This window comes from Bubalus kerabau, chromosome 18 (assembly GCF_029407905.1).
Source record: "Bubalus kerabau isolate K-KA32 ecotype Philippines breed swamp buffalo chromosome 18, PCC_UOA_SB_1v2, whole genome shotgun sequence".
Taxonomy (NCBI): domain Eukaryota; kingdom Metazoa; phylum Chordata; class Mammalia; order Artiodactyla; family Bovidae; genus Bubalus; species Bubalus kerabau.
Genome location: NC_073641.1, coordinates 12,405,250 through 12,427,056, shown reverse-complemented (window position 1 = coordinate 12,427,056; position 21,807 = coordinate 12,405,250). Strand labels below are relative to the sequence as shown.

Below are 21,807 nucleotides of genomic sequence, written 5' to 3'. Positions count from 1 at the left end.
AACCCTTAAAAAAAATCCAGAGCTTCCTTCTATAGCTTAGCATTTGTATTGCAAACTCAGTGTCTCCCTTACAATTCCAGGGCACACACACACTTTCCTTCTTCTTTCTACCTGGTCAGGAAGGATAAGGAATTAGTGAACATTGTCTCGTTTCCTTTTTCCACTTTTAAATAGATGACAAGAATATATTTGACATCAAATGAAGTCATCTGATGAGTTTGGGGAAGCTTTCTCCACTATGGTGCAGCATTTTAGGAGTTGATTTTTATAAGCATCATAGTGTTCCCCACTCACACTGTGAGTGAAATAAAATGCACTCACAAGATCTATGAGCTGATTACTGTTCTTAAAGGGTTGCTGCCATATCACCTGTACTATTCAGTGATTTAATTACCAACAGCAACCTCCATTCTGACTAGTTTAGGCAGGAATTTATTGAGGGGTATTGGGTAAATCACAGAACTTCTTGGAGGACCAGAGAGCCAGGCTCTGAAGCTAGGTAGCCAAAAACAAGGTCCAACCATATCATGAAGGCCATTCTGCCCAAAACACCAATGGCATGGCCACTTGGCACCAAGGACACCCAGAAATGGACACCAGAAGCTCTGCCACCACTCTTCCAAAGTACTGGGTCTTTTTTCCCAAGTAGAACATTAACTCTCGATTTCCTGCCTCCTCAGCTGAGGTCAAGTTATGCCTGGATAGTCTGATTGTGAAAAACCCAGGTCATATTCCCAAACCCCAGGTGGAAGGAAGTCTGGGAATGTGAGGTTTCTGATTTCAACCTTGAAAAAGTAGACCATATAATGTGGGAAATGATCAAAATATTTGTAGTCTTGCAGTGGACATTATCATCAATAAGTCCCTTGCCCATGCCCCCTTGATCCCTTTCCTACCCTTACACATGCCAGGAGCACTCCTAACAGCCAGCCAGCACCTTCCTCTCTTTGTCAATGAACTACTGAAATATCCTCATTCCAAATACTATGGTCTCAATGTTGTGTCTCCCTCAGAACGCACACATTGAAATCCTAAACCCCAAGGTGATGGAATTGAGAGGTGGGCTTTAGGGAGGTTATTAGGTCATGATTTGGATTAATATCCTTGTAAAAAGGACCCTAGAGAGTTACTCCCTCCTTCCACCACTTGAGGACACAGTGAAAATGCACTGCCTATAAACCGGGAGGACGGCTTTCACCAGATACCAAATCTGCCAGCACCCTGATCTTGAAAATCCCAGCCTCCAGAACCGTGAGAAGTAAATTCCATTGTTTATTTATAAAACCACTGCGTTTACAGTGTTTTGTTACCGCAGTGCACATGGACTAAGACACCTTACCCCAACCAGGACCCTCTGAAGCGGGATCTTCACAATATCCAAGCTTTCCAGTGGAAGTGAACCTGCTGTCAATTCCTGCTCATCTTTCTTTCCCGTCCCACCTTCCCACACTCCTACCAGTTTTTCCTGGGAACACTTTTCACACAAATCCTCATTTCAGAGTGTGCTTCAGGGAAACCCAACAAGTACCTAGAATTGGACCTACACAAAGTAAGCACTCAACAAGTACTCATTAGGAGGAAGGAAGCAGCCACTAATTTGCTCCGCAGGACGATGGCCGCCGTATTCTTTGATCCGGATTCCTAGAGGTGGCTTACAAAAGAGGCCCTCCCCGCATTGGGTTCGCTTACATCACTGGAACAGTCGTCACTCACTCGTGCAAGCAGAAGAGAGGAGCCAAACAGCTGACACTAGAGCTCACTTTGCCCAGTGAATGGGGAGTCTTGCCTTATCCGTTATATAATTTTGGACAGTTTACATAATTTTTTTGGGAGCCAGGTTTTTTACCCTCAGGGAAGAGAGATACAGATGTAGAAAGGGGAAAGTCTAGGATAAAAACATCTAAGATTGGCTTGCACTTGGAAGTGTCCGTATGAACTTTTGGTTTCTGGTGTATGATAAATAGAAAAATAATCTTAGGTACACAAACACACACCTAGTTGTATACATATGTACTGGCATAATTCCTAACTCTGTCCACTGAGAAGTCAAAGCAGCAATGAGTGCACCAGCAGCAACCGGATACCCAACACCTAGACCTCGGTCTTTGTTTTATTGAAGTATAGTGGATTTATAATATTGTTAATTACTATTGTAAAATGACTCAGATATATATATACACACATATATTCTATTTTTGCATGCATGCTCAGTCGTGTCTGACTCTTTCCAACCCCATGGACTGTAGTCCACCAAGTTCCTCTGTCCATGAGATTTCCCAGGCAAGAATACCGGAGTGGGTTGCCATTTCCTCTTCCAGGGTATCTTTCCAACCTAGGGATCAAACCTGGGTTTCCTGCATTGCAGGCGGATTCTTTACCACTGCACCCCCTGGGAAGCCCATATATTCTATACAGAGAGAATATATAAAATATACATTCCTTTTTATATTCTTTTTCACTAGAGTTTATTGCAGGATTTTGAATACAGTTCTCTGTGCTGTAGAGTAGGACCTTATATTTATCCATTCTATATACACTACTTTGCATCTGCTAATCCCTCCAGATCCATCCCTCTCCCTCCCTCATCCCCCATGGCAACTACAGATGTATTCACCATGTGATTCTGCTTCTGTTTCACAGATAGGTTCATTTGTGGCGTATTTTAGATTCCACATATAAGTGATATCATATGGCATTTATCTTTCTCTTTGGAATCACTTCACATCTTGGTTTCCTTTTTTGGCCATGACATACCGAATCTTAGTTACCCAACCGGGGATGGAATCCGTGCCCCCCTGCAGTAGAAGCACTGAGTCTATGGAACTGCCAGGGAAGTCCCATATAGACCCCAGTTTCTAAATACTACTCTCCTCAAAAGGAACCAGAGCTCCTTGGAGGAATGGCTAATTCCAGAGCTAAATTAGGGAAAGTATATAATAAATCTGGAACCTCTTATATCAGAAAATATGGAAATTCTGAAAGATTGATAGGAATATTTCAAAACCGTACAAAAACCAGTGGCTTAATTTGGGACAATTTAGCATCAAAAGGGGAGAAGGCAATGGCACCCTACTCCAGTACTTTTGCCTAGAAAATCCCATGGAAGGAGGAGCCTGGTAGGCTGCAGTCCATGGGGTCACTAGAGTCGGACACGACTGAGCGACTTCACTTTCACTTTTCACTTTGCGCTGCTGCTGCTAAGTCGCTTCAGTCGTGTCTGACTCTGTGTGACCCCATAGACGGAAGCCCACCAGGCTCCGCTGTCCCTGGGATTCTCCAGGCAAGAATACTGGAATGGGTTGCCATTTCCTCCTCCAATGCATGAAAGTGAAAAGTGAAAGTGAAGTCACAGCGGCATCAAAAGAGTCATAGCAATTGATTATAATCCATTTAATAAAACAGGAACCCATGAACTTAATAATAGTAAAATAGATACATTGGGGGCAGTACAGGAAATTTTTACCTTACAGTAGGTCAAATAATAAATGTAGACAAGATGATGGAACAGATGATTAGCATGTAGCAAACTTTATAGTAAAAACTTTTGATTGAGGAACAAAAATGGATACTAATACAAATGACTGAAAGTGTGATCAGAAACAGAATTTTAACATGGTCTCAAAGTATCTCCAGACAAAACACTCATTCAATAACATTACACTGAAAAATCTAGCAGATGTCTTCTTATCAAATGATAAAAGTTAACTTTTTACCAGTTAATGAGACAAATCAACATCATGTCCCTTCTGATGTAATGCAACAAGAGGAATACAGAATCACTTCTGTGCTATTCCTGCCAAAAATGCATACCTAAAATCCAATCATGAGGAAACATCAGACAAACGCAAGCTGACAGACATTCTGCAAAGTAATTGTCCCATTCACTTCAAAAATGTCAAGGTCATGAAAAAAAGGAGAGACCAGGAACTGTTCCAGATAAAATAAAACTAATGAGACATGACAAACACAATTCATGATCTTGGATGAATCTTGAACCTATAAAAGACTTTATTCAGAAAATAAAAAACTGTAACGTATGTCTCAAGAACCATTTTAGCTCCAGATGCGTCCATGAGGTTTACTGTGGCTTTTGCTGGTGTGCACCACTTCTCAACTTCTTCTGCCCAGCTGTGTCCTTTCCCTCCCCTTTACAGCTCTTGGTCCCCAAAGCACTCCTTAAAAAGTATCTTGCACACTAAACTCCATCTCTCAGAGTCTGTTTCCTAGAGAAACTCAACCTGAAGCAAAAGAACGAGTAGGATCTTAACAATCAGAGGTTGAGATGGGGTGCATTCTACACATGAAAATTGGTCTGAGAAAAGTCTTATATTAGAAAATAAACAGCACAACTGATGACTGGGATCTTGAGATTAGAGGGCAGCTTGAAATGAGATAAAGCTGAAAAGATAGATTAGGGCAAGCCCATACAGGATGTTGCTGGCCACCTTAATGGCTTGATTTTGTCTTAAACCCTGCGTGCTGAGTTGTGTCCAATTCTTTGAGACCCCATGGACTGTAGCCCGCCAGGCTCCTCTGTCCTTGGAATTTTCCACACAAGAACACTGGAGTGGACTGCCATTTCCTCCCCCAGAGGATCTTCCCGACCCGGGGACTGAACCCGAACCTGGGTCTCCTGCATTGGCAGGCAGATTCTTTACCACTGAGCTTGTGTTCAAAAGGATAGAAAGTCACAATGGATAGAAATCCGTCTACCAACGCAGAGGACATTAGTTCCACCCCAGGTCCAGGAAGACCCCACATACCTCGGAGCAACTAAGCCCACGTGCCACAACTACTGAAGCTTAGGTGCCTAGAGCCTGTGCTCCGCAACAAGAGAAGCCACTGCAATGAGAAGCCTGTGTACTGCAACAGAGTAGCCCCCACTCACCGCAACCAGAGAAAGCCTGCACAGTGCAACAAAGACACGGCACAGTCAAAAATAAATAAAACCTTTAAGAAAAGAGTAATGGGAAGCCACTGGAAGGCTGGAGAGTAGGGTCGGGTGGGGCAGGCAGTGCATAATAAGATTTGCAACTGGAAGAGATTGTTAATACTGCGGCAGAATGTGGAAAACAAGACTAGAAAAGGGAGAGGACTTGGAAAGACTAGTAAGGAGGTTATGGTAGCCGACTAAATAAAACGCCACGGTCATTTAGACTAGAGGGTGGCGATAAGGATGGAAAATTTTGGATTGATTCAAGAAATACTGAGAAGGTAAAAAATGACACTTCAATGTTGGATACAGACCGTAAGGAAAGGGAAGTGTTAAGGATGATACCTGAGCTTTTGGTTTACTAAACTAAGTACATGACGCCATTCGATGAGGGAGAAACAACAGATGATCAGGTCTAGTGGAGACAGCATGAGTTTGGGAGAACATGAACTTCCGCTGACAACCAAATGCGGGGCTCTGGAAACCAAGGAAAGAGGATGTTTCCAAAAGAGGGAGAGATCAGCTATGTTGAAAGTTAGAGACAGGTAAGGTAATATGTGGCTCAAAAATACCCATGAGAGAGCTGCTTCAAAGGAATGGTGAACGTAGAAGCCAGGTTGGACTGAGCTGAGAAGTGAGCAGGAGGAAAGAAAAGAGAGTCGCTTTTCCTTCCACTACCAAAAAAAAAAAAAAACACAGGAAACATATCAGCCTAAAAGAACAGTGTCCTAATTCTAACCAAATCAAATATCAACTGAATTCAAGCTATACTTGGGATAAAAATTAATCTTAATGTATACATGTCATTTTACCTAGTTCTCTGAACACCAAAGGGATGGAATCAGCTCTAGAAAAACAAGATAGCTAGTTGTTACCACCACCATTTGGATTAGAAAATAACAGTACTGCAAAGAAATAGCTACAAGGAAAAAAAATGCTACAAAAAAGTCACTTCAAGAAAGTGAAGCAAGAAAGTCGTTCTTTGTTCAGCTTTACCTGATCTACTCCACTCTGAGTCAATGACTAAAATTCAATAAACAAACATCCTGAATTTAAAACCCAATTCACTGATGGAGTATTGTATCTTTGCGCTCTTCTTTGCCTCAAATGGGAAAATATGCATCCTTAGCTTTTAAAGTTCGTGCCTTCCCCTCGCATCCTAGAGCCCATGCTACGCAATGAGAGGCCACTGCACTGAGAAGCCCGTTAACTGCAACCAGAGAACAGCCCCTGCTCTCCCCAACGAGAGAAAAGTCTGCGCAGCAGTGAAGACCCAGCACAGCCATAAACAAGCAAACAAATAAAAATTAAAAGTAAAGTTCATGCCTTCTTCTTTGTTCTACACTTAGGACATATCTTCCCACAATGTTTTTCTCACATATCCAAAACTTAGGTTCCATATCAGCTTCCATCTGTGAGTCTTCTCTGGTTACACCCCTATTACACCTTTATTGGGAACTCTCAGCATTTGTGCGTTTAAGGTGTAATGTTGCCAACCAGGTCTTGCTCTCAAATTGCTAAGTATTTTCCACAATAGATTATGAAGTCCCAGCAGGCAGAGACTATGACTCCTCATTCTCTAAAAGGTTTCTAAGACTCTATGTATCAATATATTTGAATTAAGTGGAACATTGTAAACTAATCATAATTTACACTGCTCAAAAACCCCATTTTTATCTCCATATCCCAGTCCTCAAATTTCCCTATAAATAATAGCTAACATTTACTGATTATTATATACCATTCACTGTTACAGACACCACGTATTAACACTTACAATCCTCCCAACAACCCTATGACATAGATATAACTATTCTTGCTTTGCGGATAAGAAAACTGAGGTACAGAAAGGCCAAGTCACACAGTAAGTGGCAGAGTTGATATTCAAAGACAGACACTGAAGCCCATTTTCTTAACTTTTTAGCAACAGAAAAATAACCCTAATAAAGTCTTGTCCTACCTTCCCAGGTTTACTGATGTATCAGGATTAAGTAACAAGTTTAAAAGCCAGAATTTAAAAGAAATTCTAGTCTATTAATATTTCATCACAAGTGGGGCATTTTCTGTCTCCTCTCCGCTGCAGAACTCCTTGTAGTTCTTACGGCCCATAGGTGGCGCTGCAGGGACAGGCATGTGCTCAGGCTTCATCTACGGGAGGGGCAGATGGGGGGGCGAGAACACCATTCAAAGCCCCGCGGTAGGAGGAGCCTTGGGGAGGGGAGGGGAATGGCGAGTGTTGTGCAGTGCGCAGGCGCAGGACCGGGCCCTCCCGCCCCGAGAGTGAGGGCTGCTGGGCCTGATGACGTGGCCCGGTGCCGTCCGCCCCGGTGAGCCTCCTGGAAAGCCGGCGCCCCCGGAACTGTCCGTGGCCTAGTCTCCACGCACGCGTGCTTGTGAGCCGGGGATAGCGGCGACGGCGGCCGTCTGGCCTGCGGGGACCTGACGGGGCCGTTGCCATGGGGGAGTGACGCGCCCGCGCCCGCTGTTCCGCGGAGCGGAGAGACATGAGGAGACCCCGCCGCGGGAGTAGCGGCGGCGGCGGCGGCGGCGGCGACGGCTCCTGATACCCGGGATGGAGGAGAAATACGGCGGGGACGTGCTAGCCGGCCACGGCGGCGGCGGCGGCGGCAGCGGCCTCGGGCCGGTGGATGTGCCCAGCGCTCGGTAAGGGACCGATCGGGCTCCCGCTTCCGGAGCCGCTCTCTCCCTGCGCCAGCCCGGCCGCTGCGCGGATCCTCCCCGTTGCACGCGGGGCCTGGCGGCCGACAGCCCGGAACGCCCGCCTCGGTGCAGTCCGCGCTCCCGCGGCAGCTCTCATTGGTTCGGCTGTTCCGCGCTGCGGGATAAATGCTCTAGGACCCGGGAAGGTTCCGCCTGAGTTTCTGGGGTTCAGAGCCGTCCGTTAACCTTAGAACTGCTGGCCAGTTCACGTGAGAGGTTTTTCTCACCTGTCAGAAGAATTTCTGTTGGGTGTTCCTCCCTCAAATAGTAGTTTGGTGATATTTAACCTTTCTGACCTTTTAAATGAAGGGTCACCATCACCTCTTCAGGCGAGGAAATCAAAGTACAAACAGATGAACTTTGAGGTTCAGGTTATAACTCCGCACATTAAGAATCCAGCCCGCCCTCTAGTTTTTCTTTTCCTTTCTTCGCCTATTTTGTTTTATCCTTAAATAAGAAATGCGTGCGCATTGTCAAAAAGTTCAAACAGTACAGAAATTCATAGAGTGAAAAGGAAAAATCCCCCTTTCCCTCCCTCCCCGTAATGTTCCCACGAACGCCAGAAAGGTAAGTCAGTACAGTGACCTCTTTCCAGCTTGTCTTTCTGGACCTGGGCTAATTTCTGAGGTAGTGTCGCAGGATGCACGAAATACGGCTCAACAGTTGGATTGAACCTGATTTTCATCGCCTTTATATTTAATAAGGTTAATGAGGTTAGGTGTTTCTTGTTCTCGCATATCTCCTTTGAGACTGGAAGACTGTTTTGCTAAATTCTTCGGAACTGTATAAATAGCATTACCAGAATAACTATTTTTTGTGAAATGCTGAGCAACTTAAATCAGCTGCATTTTTTGTAGTACAAGTTTAATTTTCTGATCTATTTTGAACAGCTCGTTTTTGTAAAATAAAAATATGGTTGTGGTGGTTTAGTCGCTAAGTTGTGTCCAACTCTTTTGCAACCCCATGGACTGTAACCGGCTCCAGGCTCCTCTGTCCATGGGATTTCCCAGGTAAGAATACTGTAGTGGGTTGCCAGTTCCTTTTCCAAAAGGTCTTCCTGACCCAGGGGTCAAACCTGGGTCTCCAGCATTGCAGGTGGATTCTTTACTGACTGAGCCACCAGAGAAGCTTAAAAAAAAAAAAAATCAAATATTATTTACTGAGATGTGACAGCTAAATGCAATAGGCAATTCTGGTGTAGATTTAATACTGGAGAAAATGTAGTAAAGGGTAGGACTGGGTCAGTTGATAAAAGTGGACTGTAGATGATAGATAAAAGTATATCCATGTTAAATTTCCTATAGTTTATAACTGATTTCAGAAGAGAATGATCATGGGTTTAGGAATACAAGTAATTATGGGTAGAGGAGCATAATATATGTAACTTACTCTTAAATAGTTCAGAAAAAAAAGTTTGCACCTGCCAATGCAGGAAATGTGGGTTCAGTTCCTGGGTGGGGAAGATCCCCTGGAGAAGGATGGCAACCCATTCCAGTATTCTTGCTCCCAAGGGCAGGAGGCCCAGGTCTGATCCCTAATTAGGGAACTAGATCCCCAGATGCCACAACTAAAAGACCCAACATGCTGTCAGGAAGGTTGGAGATCATGAGTGCCATAACGTAGACCTGGAGCAGCCAAATACATAAAAATAAATATCCTTAAAAAAAATAGTTCATTACAGAATAAAATTCAAATCAGGACTGGTTGAATTTTGAATAGATTACAGGTTGAAAGAATTTTTCTTTATATAGACTGAAAATCAAATTCTGATTATAATCTGCAACAAAAGCTAATTGACAGATTCTTTGTGGATGTTTTTATGCCTGAATTCACAAATATGAATTGTTTTACATGTTTCTATGTTGGTTTCAATAAATCCTCTTGGCAGGAAAGAGCAGAGGGTGACAGCCAGCATTTGTTAAGCACTTCCTATGTTCCAGGGACTTTGCATGCAGCATTTCACTTAAGCCTTAGAGCAGCACTGCAGACTCATTAGCTGTGTCCTTGTCTCACAGATCAGGAAACTGGGACATAGAAAAATAATTTTTCTAAGGTCACACACTTAGTAACTGAACTGGGAGTCAGTTCCCTCAGACTTCATTTTTTTTTTTTTTAAGCTAGAAGCTTCCTTTTTATTTATTTTTGGCTGTGCTGGGTCCTCTTTGTTGTGCGGACTTTTCCCTAGTTGCAGAGAGCAGGGGCTACTCACTAGTTCGGTGTGAAGGCTTATTGTGGTGGCTTCTCTGGTGGAGCTCAGGCTGCAGGGGGCGCGCGGGCTTCAGTAGTGGTGACTCCCTGGCTCTAGAGCACAGACTCACAGGTTGTGGGTCTCAGCACAGGTTGTGAGTCTCAGCACAAGTCTCACTCACAGACTCCGCACAGGTTGTGCTGTTGTGGCACAACCACTGAGCGAGTTGCTCAATTAGTTGGTCCCCGGCATATGGGGTCTTCCCAGACCAGGGTTCAAACCAGTGTCTCCTGCATTAATTGATAATTGCAATAATTGATAATTATTGAATTGATTGACGATTATTGGATGAACCCATGTCTCCTGCACAGACTGATAATTATTGAATCGATTTATAATTACTGCATTGACTGATAATTATTGAATGTCTCCTGCATTGCAGGCAAATTCTTTACCACTGAGCCACCAGTGAAGCCCCCAAACTTCATTTACACTGCCCTCTACATAGTAGACATTTAAATATTGAGTGAATCAAAATAGATTTACATACACTGATTCTGTCTTTTAAACTGCGAGCTGCTACAGTGGGCAAAGCCCGAAAGGCAGGTTTGAATCCAAACTCCGATTTCAGTAATTTCAGATTTGAAGAATGAGTTTTTTCCTAACCCTTCACAGAAAATACCAGTGATACCTTTGATGAGGCTAGTTAATGGCAGATAATGATTTACAAGTCAGGAAGGTGGATTGGATCCTGATAAGTTGCCTGAAGGATCAGTGAGTGGCTCAGAAGCCACTGCCCCCATTTAAGTGCCTCCCTTCCTCACCCATGAAAATTTCCCTCTTGGTATGTTTCCCTTTGCAACGTGAACTAGGGATTGTGTGCTTATTATTAATAGTGTATGGTTACCTGGCCTTAGCTAGTGTTTTGTTGTTAGCCCCACAGGAAGACTTCATTAGTTGACACTTTAAAAATCAAAGTATCTACCTTTCAGCTAAATATTAAAATAGTTTTCCTAATTAATAATGACAACAAAAAATCTTCAATATATATTACATGAAAAATCACATAAAAATATCAAAATATGTGTACAGTGGTAAATATATGCATGTATCTAAAATATGTGTTTGTCCATACATGGAGATGCAAAGGAAAAGGTTTGGAAAGATGTCCCCAATTGGGCACCTGTGAGCAGAAAATTAGGAATGGTTTTATTTAAAATGTTGATAACAGGCAACTACTCAGGAATTACTTTCACAATCTGTTGTTTTGTTTTTGTTTTTGTTTTTTTTAATTAAAAAGGAAAAGCATCCCTGGTGGCTCAGTGATAAAAATCTGCCTGCCAGTGCAGGGGACACAGGTTCAATCCCTGATCCAGAAAGATCTCACATGCTCCAGAGCAGCTAAGCCCTTGAGCCACAGCTGTGGAGCCTGTGCTCCAGAGCTGGGGAACCGCAAGTACGGAAGCCCACTCACCCTAGAGCCCAAGCTCCACAACAAGAGAAACCACCGCAGTGAGAAGCCCACCACCACAGCTAGAGAGTAGCAAGTATTATAGGGACTGCCCTGGTGGTCCAGTGGGTAAGAATCCACCTTGCAGTGCAGGGATGTGGGTTCAGTCCCTGGTCGGGGAACTAAGATCCCACACGCCTGGGAGCAGCTAAGACTGTGCAGCACAACTAAAGAGTCCAGCGCTGCAACGGAAGAGCCCTCATGCTGAAACCAAGATGCACGCAGCCGAATAAATATTTTCCAAAAGGAATACTATGTTTAAGATTCCCTGTGACTGAATCTTGCCATCACAGTGCCAAATGTTTAAGTTTTGTTAGCAATTTAAAGAAAAATTATTTAGAAATGATTTTACATATTCCCTCATCTTAAAACAAGTCTATTAAGTATAGTTTACCTTTTTCTTGATGACAAGACTTGATTTGTATCTGACTGTGACTGCAGACTATAGCCTATCAGGCTCCTCTGTCCATGGAATTTTTCAGGCAAGAACACTGGAGTGGGTTACCATTTCCTGCTCCAGGGGATCTTCCCAACCCAGGGATGGAACTCAAGTCTCTTGTGTCTCCTGCATTCTTTGCCACCGTGCCACCTGGGAAGCCCAGTTGCAGCACAGACTCTCTAGTTGTGGCTCTTGGGCTTAGTTGTTCCACGGGATGTGGGATCTTAGTTCCCCCACCAGGGATCAAACCCACATTTTTTGATTGGGTTGTTTATTTTTTCTACTTAGTCTTTAATACCCACACACCCGAGACTCGGAAGACTACTTTTGTTTCCCTAGGTGCAATTAGTTGCTTCCACATCTGTTCCTTTAGATCTCTGCTAATTAACCTGGGTCACATAAACACTTGTTTCTCACCTGTCTTTAGACCTTAAACTCCTTAAGGGAGGGCCTCTATTACAAGTTTCTTGGATAGCACCTAGAAATGCATTTAATTGTAAGTAACCAAACTAATGGCACCCCACTCCAGTACTCTTGCCTAGAAAATCTCATGGACGGAGGAGCCTGGTAGGCTGCAGGCCATGGGGTCGCTAAGAGTCGGGCATGACTGAGTGACTTCACTTTGACTTTTCACTTTCATGCATTGGAGAAAGAAATGGCAACCCACTCCAGTGTTCTTGCCTGGAGAATCCCAGGGACGGGGGAGCCTGGTGGGCTGCCGTCTATGGGGTCCCACAGAGTCAGACACAACTGAAGTGACTTAGCAGTAGCAGCAGCAGCAACCAAACTAAGACAGCTTTAAACAAAGACGGATATATTCTTCTCACATAAAAGATGCCAGAGGCTGCCAGTGTTGGTTCAGCCCCTCCGTAGTACCATCTAGGACAGATTCTTGGCCTTTGCTCTCTGCCATTCCAAGTATGGCTCTCATATTCAGGCTTATTATCAAATGGATGACATTTTTTTTTAAAGAATGTTAAGACTTTGATAACATTTTAAGATAAATTTTAGATAAAAGTCCTGCTTTGAAGTCAGAAAGAATGCAGAACTAGTTCCAGGTGCATCAGGCCCTTTTATCAGGAGGAGGGAAGGCTGTCGTACCTGAAACCAACCTGTCAGACTGGTCTCATTGGACTCCAGTGACACCTGGCACATAGTAAGTGAGCAGGGAATATTTGAAAAATGGCTTCACAGCTCCCTGAGGGCTGTACAAGGCTCTTCGCTGGCATCAGGAATTCCCAGATTGCCGGGGTTTTTAATGTATGTCTGTCTGTTTTTCCTGGTCTCTTGTTTTATCCTCCCTGTCTTGTTGACAGTGTTGTTCTTTGTGTCCTTGCTTCTGTCCTGCTGCCTTATTTTTTTTTTTTAGTTTTTTTTTATTTTATTTTATTATTTTTTTTTTTTTTGCCTTATTTTTACACCTTGTTAAGAGCTGAAGGAGTGAAGCGCTTGAGGCTTTGAGCTTTCCTCTCTCTTCCCTCATTCTGAATTCATGCCTGAGTGGATGACAGTTTAAATTGCCAGAAGCTTGACAGCCAGTTGTGTACTGTATTACTGTGCTATCTGTATTGCTATGCTAGACATCGCTGCATCACACAAATGTTAACAGTAGAGTTAGCATTCTTTCATTTAGGAAACATTTGCTGAGCACATATTATGTAAGTCCCCTTGTTAAGAAGTGAATAAACAGAAGAATAAACAGAACTGAATAAACAAAAGTAGTATTTTTATTGGCTAATTACAAATTGCTGCCATGATCATTAGCATTAATATAGTTAATTTACTTCAGTCTATCTGACTTTTTTCTCTAAGTGAAGTTGCTCAGTCGTATCCGACTCTGCAACCAGGTAGACTGTAGCCCGCTGGGCTCCTCTGTCCATGGCATTCTCTAGGCAAGAGTGGGTTGCCATTTCCTTCTCCAGGGGTTCTTCCCAACGCAGGGATCAAACCTGCATGTGTCCCACATTGCAGGCAGACTCTTAACCCTCTGAGCCACCAGTGAAGCCCTAGCTTAAATAGAGAAAATCTGCATTAATCTTGGGTTTTAATATGCATTTTGTTTGTAATATTTAATGATTTTACCCTTTGTGAGGGCCACTGTGAATATATAATTGGAAATGATTTAGAAGATGGGAATCCCCAAAGCCTTCTGGATGAACTTGGGTTTTCTGTGTGACCTAGGAAAAGAGCATACTTAAGAGTCAAGGACTGGGCCCTCGCTAACTCTGTGGGCTTCAACTTCCCCATCTGTGACAGGAGAGGAATTGGACTAGAGAATCTCCAGGGTGTTTTTCAGCTCTTAAATGTTAGTGTTTTGTTTTTTCTAGCGCATATACATTACTTTCATACCTACATAATTGCTAGAAATGTGATGGATTTTTCATGTCGTACTGCGTTTTCAACCAGTCTGCAAACAATCCAAAAACAAAATACACTCAGTTTTTTGTTGTTGTTATAGCCATAATTTTATTATTTTTTCCAATACTCCTTTTCTCATTGAGATATAAATTACATCTTTCAGCACAATCAAGCTGTAGGCCATTTTTATCACCCCAGAAAATCTGCTTGATCTTTTAAACAGAAATTTCAATATTTATACTATTCTATAGGTAGATTAAGTAGGAACCTCTGTGGTTTAGGATTTGAGTTATGTCATTCTGCATAATGTTTTTATTAGCTTCTTGGTGATAATTATCACATTGTTAAAACTCCCAAACAGCACCATTAAAAGTTCCCTCAGATTATATTCATGAAAAGAAAAACCATTTTGTTCTAAATCTGATTTTCTTTAATGTTATTTGGTCTAAAACAGAAAATGAGCTGTCAGATGGTGAAGATGGTAGAATTGTTGAGATTCATTCTTTCAAGGACTGAAATATATTTTCACAGTTGCATTAAAACTTCCAAAAGTATATATTTTGATGTCTTCTGAAGCAGATTACTGTTTGTTGATTTAGTGCCATGAGACTTAATGATTTACACTCAGTGATTTTTTAGACCATCCTATGTACATTGGTATCATTGCAAATCAAACTGTTTTAGCACTACTATTTGAATGACTAAGGTTTCCTTTAAACTTCTGTGTCTGCTTTTTTGTATTTTTCTCCCATGGGTAGAGACTTCTTCCTCTACTGTGCTGCTTTGCACATCCCCTGTACCTCCTTTTTAATGTATTAACTCCTGTTAGATGTAAACTTTGCAGGTAGTCTCCTGGGTGACGTGAAGACGATCTGTTAAAATTTCTCAAAATTTTATCTCATTATTTTTCATTTCTAATTTGTGTGTGTTTTATAACATATAATATCAACATAGTAGTACATGTTTGTAATATCTAAATAAATAATGGGTTTCAGGTACTTTTTTTTTTTTTTTTTTAATACTAGAGGTATATGATCAAAGAAGACTCAGTTCAGTTCAGTTTAGCCGCTAAGTTGTGTCCAACTCTTTGCAACCCCATAGACTGCAGCACGCCAGGCCTCCCTGTCCATCACCAACTCCCAGAGTTTACTCAAACTCATGTCCATTGACTCGGTGATGCCATCCAACCATCTCATCCTCTGTCGTCCCCTTCTCCTCCCACCTTCAATCTTTCCCAGCATCAGGGTCTTTTCACAGAGTCAGTTCTTCTACTAAGCTGAAAAACAGATAATTTCTTCACTGTTTTCTGATTGCTCTTTTGGGAGTTCCTTTTTCCTTTCTTTATATGGAAGCACCAGGTTTTCATGGATGCAGTGTTCTTTCTTGTCCGAGAATGTATAGTTCTTTGATGCTCTCTACTATTCCCTATGCTCTCTGTATCTTTTAAATTTCTTTGTTATTTTAGTTTGGTCCGTTGTTATAGACTTATTGTAAATGATTAATTATCCAGATCTGGCTTTTCATATTTGAATGAGGCCTAAAAAACTAGTTAGAAGAGTTGTGTAGGGCTTGTCCCCTGATGGGCTTCCCAGAAAAGGGTTCTCCTGTTGGGAGATTGAAGTCTGACAGTTAGGATGTTAGAGCTAAATGAGGGAAGACAGGTGTGTTGGGGTAAAGAAGGGAAACGTCCTTTTAATCTCTGTGGTTTTAGTCCAACACCTCATCCTTTTTTTTCCATTTGCCTTTTGTCTAGATCTCTCCAGAGGCTAAACTTCACTTGTTCTGTCCTCATTGAGGGAAAATGGTTGCCTGGCTGTGCTGGGTGGGATTCTGGAGACCAAACTGCTTGGCACATTTCTAGAGTGTGTGTGTGTGTGTGTGTGTGTGTTAGTCACTAAGTTGTGTCCAACTCTTTGCAGCCCCATGGACTATAAATCCCCAGGCTCTTCTGTCCATGGGATTCTCCAGGCAAGAATACTGGAGTGGGTTCCATTCCCTTCTCCACACCCTTTCTGAGGTGCTTCACATTCCTAAGCCTTTTCAAGACTGTAGGTCAGGTCACTTGACTTCACCTATGACTACTGCAGCCACTTAATGAAACAGAGGAGAGGAGAACTTCAGGCATTTATCATATTCTCCCTTCCTGTATTATGATCTCATTTCATGAGAGTTTGGTTTCTGTTTTTATTCTCTTTGTTTGGAGTAATTCTTTAAAAAGTGCATTATAAAGTAGTCAAGGCGACTCAGGAAATCAAAAATGTTTATTTTTAGTTTGCCTTTTTTTTTTAAATAGACTGTACCTATCCATAATACATTCATGTACATGAAAAGAATCTGAAAGTATATATACCAGTGTTAGTAGTAGTTACACACGGGGAGTGAGTTGAGTGTTTGTTTGTTTCATCTTTTGTTTATATTTATGGTTTTCATAATGACCTCTCTTGTATAATAAGAAAAAGATTTCAGAGTTCCTTGTGATTTCATTGATAACTGAAACTTGTTTCTGTTTTTATTTTTCAGATTAACGAAATATATTGTGTTACTGTGTTTCACTAAATTTCTGAAGGCTGTTGGACTTTTTGAATCATATGATCTCCTGAAAGTAGTTCACGTTGTTCAGTTCATTTTTATATTAAAACTTGGGTGAGTGTGTACAGTTCTTTTTTTCCTTAATGTTTTTTAATGTCTTTGAAAATTCTGTGTTAACTGAGTGTCTTTAGGAAGTTTTATGTAAAATATTTTGTGCATTTTATTCCTCCTGGAAAGTATTTGAGAGAGAGATATATATATATTTTAAAGATAGACTACCTAAGGTTAGAGATAACAGGCTGGATTTAAAAAAAAAAAATTGTCACACACTATTAGCTTGCCAAAACATCAACTTTTACTTTAGTTTGTGTTAATGTGTGAAGAGATACCCCACAACCAAGGTAAGAGAAACCCCAGTAAGACAGTAGGTGCTGAGAGAGGGCAGCAGAGGGCAGACAGACTAAAACCACAATCACAGACAACTAGCCAATCTGATAACATGGACCACAGCCTTGTCTAACTCAGTGAAACTAAACCATGCCATGTAGGGCCACCCAAGACAGATGGGTCATGGTGGAGAGTTCTGACAAAAGGTGCTCCACTGGAGAAGGGAATGGCAAGCCACTTCAGTATTCCTGTCTTGAGAACCCCATGAACAGTATGAAAAGGCAAAAAGATAGACACTGAAAGATGAACTCCCCAGGTTGGTAAGTGCCCAATATGCTACTGGAGATCAGTGGAGAAATAACTCCAGAAAGAATAAAGGGATGGAACCAAAGCAAAAACACCCAGTTGTGGATGTGACTGGTGATAGAAGCAAGGGCCAATGCTGTAAAGAGCAATAATGCATAGGAACCTGGAATGTCAGGTCCATGAATCAAGGCAAATTGGAAGTGGTCAAACAAGGTGGCAAGAGTGAACATCGACATTCTAGGAATCAGCGAACTGAAATGGACTGGAATGGGTGAATTTAACTCAGATGACCATTATACCTACTACTGTGGGCAGGAATCCCTTAGAAGAAATGGAGTAGCCATCATGGTCAACAAAAGAGTCCCAAATGCAGACTTGGATGCAATCTCAAAACAACAGAATGATCTCTGTTCGTTTCCAAGGCAAACCATTCAATATCACAGTAATCCAAGTCTATGCCCCGACCAGTAACGCTGAAGAAGCTGAAGGTGAATAGTTCTATGAAGACCTACAAGACCGTCTAGAACTAACGCCCAAAAAAGATGTCCTTTTCATTATAGGGGCCTGGAATGCAAAAGTAGGAAGTCAAGGAACACCTGAAGTAACAGGCAAATTTGGCCTTGGAGTACAGAATGAAGCAGGGCAAAGACTCATAGAGTTTTGCCAAGAGAACCCACTGGTCATACAAAGCACCCCCTTCCAACAACACAAGAGAAGACTCTACGCATGGAAATCACTAGATGTCCAACAGGGAAATCAGATTGATCATATTCTTTGCAGCCAAAGATGGAGAAGCTCTATACAGTCGGCAAAAAAAAAGACCATGAGCTGACTGTGGCTCAGATCATGAATTCCTTATTGCCCAATTCAGACTTAAATTGAAGAAAGTAGGGAAAACCACTAGACTATTCAGGTATGACCTAAATCAAATCCTTTATGAAGAGTGGAAGTGACAAATAGATTTAAGGGACTAGATCTGATAGAGTGCAAGTAGATTTAAGAGACTGGATCTGATAGAGTGCCTGAAGAACTATGGAACAAGATTCATGACATTGTACAGGAGACAGGGAACAAGACCATCCCCAAGAAAAAGAAATGCAAAAAAGCAAAATGGCTGTCTGGGGAGGCCTTACAAATAGCTATGAAAAGAAGAGAAGGGAAAGGCAAAGGAGAAAAGGAAAGATATACCCATTTGAATGCAGAGTTCCAAAGAATAGCAAGAAGAGATAAGAAAGCCTTCTTCAGTGATCAGTGCAAAGAAATAGAGGAAAATAATAGAATGGGAAAGAATAGAGATCTCTTCAAGAAAATTAGAGATACCAAGGGAACATTTCATGCAGAGATGGGGTCAATAAAGGACAGAAATGGTATGGACCTAACAGAAACAGAAGATATTAAGAAGAGGTGGCAAGAATACACAGAAGAACTGTACAGAAAAGATCTTCACAACCTAGATCTTCACACGATGGTGTGATCACTGACCTAGAGCCAGATATCCTGGAATGTGAAGTCAAGTGGGCCTTAGGAAGCATCAATACAAACAAAGCTAGTGGAGGTGATGGAATTCCAGTTGAGCTATTTAAAATCCTAAAAGATGATGCTGTGAAAATTCTGCACTCAATATGCCAGAAAATTTGGAAAACTTAGCAGTGGCCACAGGACTAGAAAAGGTCAGTTTTCATTCCAATCCCAAAGAAAGGCAATGCCAAAGAATGCTCAAACTACTGCATAATTCCACTCATCTCAATGCTAGCAAAGTAATGCTCAAGATTCTCCAAGCCAGGCTTCAGCAGTATGTGAACCGTGAACGTCCAGATGTTCAAGCTGGATTTAGAAAAGGCTGAGGAACCAGAGATCAAATTGCCGACATCTGCTGGATCATCGAAAAAGCAAGAGAGTTCCAGAAAAACATCTATTTCTGCTCTATTGACTATGCCAAAGCCTTTGACTGTGTGGATCACAACAAACTGTGGAAAATTCTTCAAGAGATGGGAACACCAGACCACCTGACCTGCCTATTGAGAAATCTGTATGCAGGTCAGGAAGCAACTGTCCAGTTAGAACTGGACATGGAACAACAGACTGGTTCCAAATAGGAAAAGGAGTACAGCAAGGCTGTATTTTGTCACCCTGCTTATTTAACTTATATTCAGAGTACATCATTAGAAATGCTGGGCTGGATGAAGCACAAGCTGGAATCAAGATTGCCGGGAGAAATATCAATAATCTCAGATATGCAGATGACACCACCCGTATGGCAGAAAATGAAGAAGAACTAAAGAGCCTCTTGATGAAAGTGAAAGAGGAGAGTAAAAAAGTTGGCTTAAAGCCCAACATTCAGAAAACTTAAGATCATGGCATCCGGTCCCATCACTTTATGGCAAATAGATGGGGAAACAGTGACTGCCTTTATTTTTGGGGGCTCCAAAATCACTGCAGATGGTGACTGCAGTCATGAAATTAAAAGACACTTATGAGAGTTGGACTGTGAAGAGAGCTGAGCACCGAAGAATTGATGCTTTTGAACTGTGGTGTTGGAGAAGACTCTTGAGTCCCTTGGACTGCAAGGAGATCCCAACCAGTCCATTCTGAAGGAGATCAGCCCTGGGATTTCTTTGGAAGGAATGATGCTAAGGCTGAAACTCCAGTACTTTGGCCACCTCATGCAAAGAGTTGACTCATTGGAAAAGACTCTGATGCTGGGAGGGATTGGGGGCAGGAGGAGAAGAGGATGACAGAGGATGAGATGGCTGGATGGCGTCACTGAGTCGATGGACGTGAGTCTGAGTGAACTCCAGGAGTTGGTGATAGACAGGGAGGCCTGGCGTGCTGCGATTCATGGGATCGCAAAGAGTTGGACACGACTGAGCAACTGAACTGAACTGAACTCCTTGGAAGGGAAGTTATGACCAACCTAGATAGCATATTCAAAAGCAGAGACATTGCCAACAAAGGTCCATCTAGTCAAAGCTATGGCTTTTCCAGTAGTCATGTATGGACGTAGAGTTGGACTGTAAAGAAAGCTGAGTGCCAAAGAATTGATGGTTTAGAACTATGGTGTTGGAGAAGACTCTTGAGAGTCCCTTGGACTGCAAGGAGATTCATCTGGTCCACCGTAAAGGAGATCAGTCCTGGGTGTTCACTGGAAGGACTGATGTTGAAGCTGAAACTCCAGTACTTTGGCCACCTGATGGGAAGAGCTGACTCATTTGAAAAAACCTTGATGCTGGGAAAGATTGAGGGCAGGAGGAGAAGTGGATGATAGAGGATGAGATTGTTGGATGGCATCACCAACTCAATGAACATGAGTTTGGGTTAACTCCGGGAGTTGGTGATGGACAGGGAGGCCTGGCATGCTGCAGTCTATGGGGTCACAAAGAGTCAGACACGACTGAGCAACTGAACTAGACTGAATGCAGTTTTTGCAAATTTAATGTCTGGCTTAATAGAACACAGCTGGATTCCCACATCTGAGTCAGCATTCAGTCAGTTACGGTCAGCATTCAACTGCTTACGGTTGCAGTATCCCACATGAACTAGCCTCTGAAAAGCTCTCCTGTACAGCACTGAGAGAATAAGAGTAAAAAGAGTAAATAATATCTAAATACTTCTTTAAAAATAGTGTGACCTCACAGCTTCCTAAAAGGGCCTCAGGGGCCCTAGGGATTCCCAGACCATCCTACTGGGGTAGTCTAACCTTCCAGCTGGCATGGTATGTCACCTGAGCCTTGTCTGAGTACAGATGTTCCTCATTTTCCAAGTTGAACCACACTGGTCTGTGTTCACTATATGTCCCTTCGTAATATAGGGTAAGCTTGAAAAGAAAGTGAAAGCGTTAGTCGCTCAGTCATGTCTGATTCTGCAACCTCATGGACTGTAGCCCACCAGGCTCCTTCGTCCATGGGATTTTCCAGGCAAGAATACTGCAGTGGGTTGCCATTTCCTTCTCCAGAGGATCTTCCTGACCCAGCAGTCTAACCTGGGTCTCCTGCATTGCAGGCAGACTCCTTACTATCTGAGCCACCAGGGAAGGGCCCGCTTATAGTATACCTTTTACACTATTCTGCATGTAGTAAGAAATTGTAAAAGTGCTCAGGACCTTGGGACTGATGGTGGCCAACCTCTGTATTAATACTAGTGTGTTACACTCCTGGCAGTATAATTTTAGTAATAATGAAAAGTGATTCTTGACTAGGAAATTTTAAGCACCAGTTATATGTATTTTTAATAACTATTTTGGGTATGTGAAAGGTAGGGTATATAATTAGTACTTTCTTCAGTTCTATTTCAAGATTTGTTATTACTAAATTTTTGAGAAGTAGGAATTATTTTCTTTGGTATTTCAGAGTATAAAAAAATATCGAGGGTTCTTTTGTGGCTTGTAAACTGGGTTTTGAAGGCCATTACAAAAGAAAGAAGAGTTCCCAAGACATCAT

The 21,807-nt window shown here is 42.2% G+C and overlaps 1 protein-coding gene across 1 annotated transcript in view; it reads left to right on the top strand.

Moving 5' to 3' along the window:
- Positions 1 to 7,256: 7,256 nt before the first annotated feature.
- SLC30A5 (solute carrier family 30 member 5) overlaps positions 7,257 to 21,807 on the top strand; it is a 33,613-nt gene continuing 19,062 nt past the window's right edge. The window contains exons 1-2 of the mRNA XM_055554513.1: positions 7,257 to 7,597; positions 16,670 to 16,792. Coding sequence (XP_055410488.1) covers positions 7,506 to 7,597; positions 16,670 to 16,792 — 215 coding nt within the window. The 5' untranslated portion in view covers positions 7,257 to 7,505. The remainder of the gene's footprint in view (positions 7,598 to 16,669; positions 16,793 to 21,807) is intronic.